General features: G+C 40.0%; 1 protein-coding gene across 1 annotated transcript in view; it reads right to left on the minus strand.

Annotated features, from left to right (window-relative positions):
* Positions 1-257: 257 nt before the first annotated feature.
* Positions 258-5,718, minus strand: part of LOC100184083 (coiled-coil domain-containing protein 39-like) — a 13,671-nt gene continuing 8,210 nt past the window's right edge. Inside the window, exons 14-23 of the mRNA XM_009862696.3 lie at positions 5,219-5,349; positions 4,793-4,917; positions 4,326-4,464; positions 3,734-3,809; positions 3,117-3,263; positions 2,936-3,055; positions 2,399-2,539; positions 1,793-1,930; positions 1,122-1,273; positions 258-653 (exon numbers count right to left, since the gene is read on the minus strand). Of these exons, the coding sequence (XP_009860998.2) occupies positions 533-653; positions 1,122-1,273; positions 1,793-1,930; positions 2,399-2,539; positions 2,936-3,055; positions 3,117-3,263; positions 3,734-3,809; positions 4,326-4,464; positions 4,793-4,917; positions 5,219-5,349 (1,290 nt within the window). The 3' untranslated portion in view covers positions 258-532. The remainder of the gene's footprint in view (positions 654-1,121; positions 1,274-1,792; positions 1,931-2,398; positions 2,540-2,935; positions 3,056-3,116; positions 3,264-3,733; positions 3,810-4,325; positions 4,465-4,792; positions 4,918-5,218; positions 5,350-5,718) is intronic.

Consider the following 5,718-nt stretch of genomic DNA (forward strand, 5'->3'; position numbering starts at 1 on the left):
ATTTTATTGAACTTATCACTGAGGCTGCAGCGGTAACGTCACTATGTTAGAATTTCAAATTGAGCCAACGCAATGGAAGCGTTACCGTGTTGCACTTAATTATTAAAACAATTTGATCAAATATGACGCACGCCGGACTCGCAACTCTATCTTACTGTGCCTTATGTTGGGCCTTTACAAATATTCTATGAGAGCTGCAGAATGTTGGGATATTAATCTCCATAATGACATGCAGTAATCTCAGGAAAATGATGCAATTTCATGTGTAGAGATTACGTATTCAATCCAACAAATGTTAAGGACACCTGCTATACTGAATTCCCCAGATCGATAAACGTCGTGCGCACAAAGAAGCAAATGCGCTTAGCGAAAAAATTCCACACAGTATTTTATTTGTGCGGTGGTTTCTAAAACACGCAGCAAAACTTAATGAAAATGAACTAAATATGCGTTAAATATCCCAAGATAAAGGTTAAATATCCCAAGTTTGACGTAACGCCGTCGTGTAATAATCATTGCGCGAGTGAGCATTTTATTTTCGCGATGATCGGGCGCTACTTCTTGAGCTGGCGGCACTTAGAGGACGTGATCCCGGCGGGGACGTCAATTGAAGCCCGAGGCCCAAATCAACAGCCTTCGGACTCGTGACAGACCTGTGTAAGTGAATGTGCATCAAATAAAAATAAATAAACTGAAAGTGAATCAAAAACAAACCCCACAAAACAAAAGTTACAAAACCACAAAGCGTACTATATTGTGCCACAGTTGGTTTATCCAAGTTTACGAATCGTAGATGTCTGTATTATAATATCTATTGGACTGCTAAGAAAAATCTATAAGTGACCACAATGCTGTTAAGTTTCTTGCCAAAGGAGACAGCGCAAAAATTCTTATAATAAAAATTCATAGTTTAATTGAATGCAAGGACACAACAAGTGATATAAGTTATATACGCCAATATTTCATTGCAGTTTATGGCTCACAATATTCAATACAAACCAGTGCGAACACACCAAGTGATAAGTGTATGCTAATTTATAAATCTGTATAAACAGAACACAAATTATATAATTATTGATATTATAATTGAATGCAAACACACCGTGTGATTGAAACATTACCTTGCTGAGGAAACCGAACTTCTGGGTGAACTACGAGCGCTGGAACGAACCGACCCCGATTTGGAGCTCGATCGAGACTGTGGGTTCGCTGAGGGGGGTGGGAGTCCGACTTGTATGAAGTAAGATTCAGCTGCGTCAGCGATGTCTGGGAACTATGGGTGGGTGGTTAGTGTGGGGGTGGTATTCCCACAGTTGTGGTATGTATGTAACTTATTTATTTTTGGCGTTATAACTCAAGTGTTCTGTTTCAAACACCTTGTGCTCGCTAATAAGTTACCACGTACGTAACTTATTTATCCTTGCATGACGGGCAACGACAGTCGTTATAACACGGGTGTTCTGTTTCATACACCTCGTGCCAGCTTATGAGTTACCATGTATGTAACTTTGTGGGATTGTTTTTCTGCATGGCTGACAATTAGGACAACCCATTAGTGACCACTGGGTTGGAGCAATTGCTGCTAAGTGTCTTGCCCAAGTATACTTATAATTGTGGTAGCACTAAGATTTTAAACAGAATCTTGGTCTAGAGGCAGGCTCTGTCATACCAATTGCTGAAGCAATTCCAATGTGTGGATAAGTAACCATAGTTCATTGTATGGGTAATACATTAATAATGACTCTTATATAGTGACATATACAGTGTAAATATTCCAACCCGACCAACTTACAAGTTGGATAACTTCCGATATTTTCTCCGCGATCTTTTTATTCCGGCTTCGAATTTCTCGCAGGTCCATGTCTCGTTCTTCAAGCAGTGGAACTTTGCTGCCTCTAGTGACACGTGCTTCACGTGCAGAGCGTGCAACCTGCGCATGGGTGTGCAAAACATGATGTCATTCATTGACAAGGTATGGCATAGTAAGAAATAATGGAAAAACTTTTTACTGTTATGATTTTGTTACCAAAACATAATTTTTTTAAACAAAAAGAGAAATATTTAACATTTTTAACAGACATTTTGAGGCACTCCATGCTCAGAATCATAGAAAGAGAAAAATAAATAAATGACAGCACCGTTAAGTTGGGTTACGATGCGTTTCATGATGAATTTCTTGGGTGTCATATAAAGGTTTGAAACAACAGATCCAACAACGCTTGTGGTAAATGTTAACAGATTTACATCCACAATGCATTTTAACAACTGTTATTTTGCTGTTGATTTCCTTCCATTCATTCTTTAAATAACATGATCTTCTTTATCATATTTAAAAAGACAAAAAACTTTTTTAATATTATTAAATCCCAAAACACCCCTGAAAACCCAAATAGATGACCTGTTTCTGAACTCGTTCAAGTTTCTCCTTTTGTTCATCGATCTCTTTCCTTATTTGAAGAATCTTTGCTTTCCTGTCTTGAACCATCTCCATGTAAGCTGTCTCGTCCCGGAGGGATGTGTCCATGGCGCTGCTCATCGTCTGTGGGGGGGTGTGTAAGTGTTATTAGTTGCATGGCACCATTGAAAAGTGGACGGATAACCAAGAGGTACTGGGTTCAAGGCTCGATGCTGCTATCATTGTAGGCGAGTGTGTGAAATACACTTAACAGCATTTGCTTCAACCTAGTGGTCAGTAATGGGTTGTACAAACTGTCAGCCATTCATTAAAACAATCACCAACAAAATCACATACGTGGTAACCCGTAAGGAGCACGAGTTGTATGAAACAGAACACCCAAGTTAGCACGTATGTAACTTTGAGGGTGGATGTTTTATATATAATGACAATTTGTATAATTTTACTACAAAACAAGACAAACATAGACATCTTATTATAACATAGACATCTTATATAAACATAGACATCTTATATCACCTGTAAATCTTCCTGTAACTCCCTTATCTGTCTCCGTTTATATTTATATTTATCCATGACGGATCGTAGTTGTTCGTCGAGTTGGTTTTTCATCTCGTACTCCTCGCTTGTTTCCGACACCTGGGGGGGGGGGGGGGGTTACCATGTATGTTGTAAATATAAACATATGAAACACACCAACCTTATTAAAGGACTTTCTATAAGTTTCATTCCTGCTGTTCATCAACCTCAGCGTATTTTCCAACGCTCGTATTTCCTTCTCGGCTTTCCTAATACGGGCGTCCAACTCATCGCCCTCCCGTTGCAATTCCTCCTTTTCTTGAGCGGCCTGGGGGGTGTGTTATTATCAGTATGGGGGTATAGGGGTGATGTTAAAGGTGCTATTTAATGTTAAGATTCGTTCCATCATTTTTATTACAATCAGTACAGAATCAGATAGACAATCGTTCTGGGTGATTTCATGATGTCAACAATTATCATTACAACAATAGGTGTAACTATGGAAGTTTGTAGGGTGTGTGTAGAAGGAGCTGGAGGTGGTTGGGTGGGAACTTATGGTAAAATGTTTGGGGTGTATGGGTGACATGTCATACCAACTATTAACTGAGGGTGCGAGTTTGGGTTGCCACAACTTTTGGAACACGGGCGACATCATATGTTTTAGTTCAATCAACGAAGCTAAAATATTAGAGATTTTATCGAAGTGTTATCTACATGTTCTGCTAAATGCATATGGAGTAAATACCACCCTGGTTTGCTAAACATAGATATCTTTAACAACAATTACATCATAATTACCTTTATGACGTAATAAGCTTGTGATTTATCCTCCTCGCCCTCGGGTGGCGCCATTGACACCATCAAGATTTCGTATCTGGATGAAAAGATTGAACGTTATGTTTGAGTGTTTCGCTCCCTAATAATTTACCACGAATGTAACTTTGTGGGTGATTGTTTTCATGTATGGCTGACAATTTGGACAACCCATTAGTGACCACTGGGTTGGAACACTTGACATTAAGTGTCTTGCCCACATACGTCCACAATGTTAGCAGCGACGGGCCTCGAACCCATTACCTCTGGGTTTCCAAGTTTAACTCTGAACCAACATACCAATTGCCAACTAACTATCCCAGTAAACCTCTACTCCTTGTCAGGCGCCGTGGCAAAGTGGTTAGCGCGCCAGCCTGTAACCCAGAGGTAATGGGTTCAAGGCACGTCGTTGCTATTATTGTGGGCGTATGTGTCCTTAATCAAGACACATAATAGCAATTTCTTCAACCCAGTAGTAACTAATGGGTTGTCCACCGTCGTTTTCGGCCACGCAAGAATAAAGTAAGTTACATCCATTCATTGATTTCCTCACTTCACATTTATATTAAACACAAACCTTTTCCTTAGTTTTTCAATCTTCTCGGTCCTCTGATGCAACTCAGCATTGACCGTCTGTCTCTCTTCCTCCGCTGCCTTAACTTGGCTGAACAACATATCGCTGTGAACCGAGATCTCTTGTTTTCGCTCTTTCATGGCTGGTGATACATCATGTTGTGATATTTATTCTCGTGAATTGTTCATGTCATGAGAGATAAACCCAGGGTGCTACCATCCAGACCCCACTGAGGCAGTTTATGGACACTCAATAATAGAGATTATATTCTAAAAGGGTGAGGTCTTCAGTGAGGTACACCTGAGACCTGGGATGTAGGTATATTACCCCAAACACCCAGGGTGCTACCATCTAGACCCCTCTGAGGCAGTTTATATACACTCAATAATATATATTCCATTCTATAAGGGTGAGGTCTTCAGTGGGGCACACCTGAGACCTGGGATTAAGGTCTATTACCCCAAACACACCTGTGGATAGTTGCAAATGTCTTTTCTCCAAACTAAGAACCTCATCAGCTCTTCTATGCAGGGCGTCTTGTATCCGTTTGATCTCAAGTTTAAGAATATTGTCCTCGACCATGCTGTCTTGTTTCCTATAAATGATATAAGGGTTTTTGCAAGGGTATTCTATTCTATATGGGTGAGGTTTTATAGCAATACACGCCATGGAACCTGGGGTTTAGACCAGAGTTGGCCCATCACGCCAACACATGGCATTATAAACCGCTGCATTAACTTAACTCATATTTCTGCCACTAACATAAGTATAATATGGATTTGTGCAACCAACATTTTTTTATTTTATTCTAACCTTCGCCATTGTAACCGATGAGACAAAATAAAGTTTACAAACATTATTATTATACTGGTGAACAAAATATAAATTTAAGTTACTTGGTGATAATATTCTTAAGTTGCTTGGCCGATATTTCATTATGGAGGTCGAGTTCTTCAATCTTTGACGTCAAGTCGGCTTTCTCCGATCCAGAATGTTCCATATCGCGTTTCTGTCGTCGAATGTCGTCCTGTGAGGAATATGGTGAATAAGGATAAGCAGACATGACTTTTGGTTGGTTTGGTCATTTATATTCTCGTGGGTGGAAACTTGAGTGACTTATCCATGGTTGCCACTCCCATGCCCACAGTCGAGTTGCTGAAACTATTGCAGTGTGTGGATAAGCAGACATGACTTTTGGTTGGTTTGGTCATTTATATCCTTAGGGGTTGAAACTTGAGTGACTTATCCATGGTTGCCACTCCCATGCCCACAGTCGAGTTGCTGAAACTATTGCAGTGTGTGGATAAGCAGACATGATATTTGGTTGGTTTGGTCATTTATATCCTTATGGGTGGAAACTTGAGTGACTTATCCATGGTTGCCAATCGCATGCCCA

This window comes from Ciona intestinalis, unplaced genomic scaffold, assembly GCF_000224145.3.
Source record: "Ciona intestinalis unplaced genomic scaffold, KH HT000030.2, whole genome shotgun sequence".
Classification (NCBI taxonomy): domain Eukaryota; kingdom Metazoa; phylum Chordata; class Ascidiacea; order Phlebobranchia; family Cionidae; genus Ciona; species Ciona intestinalis.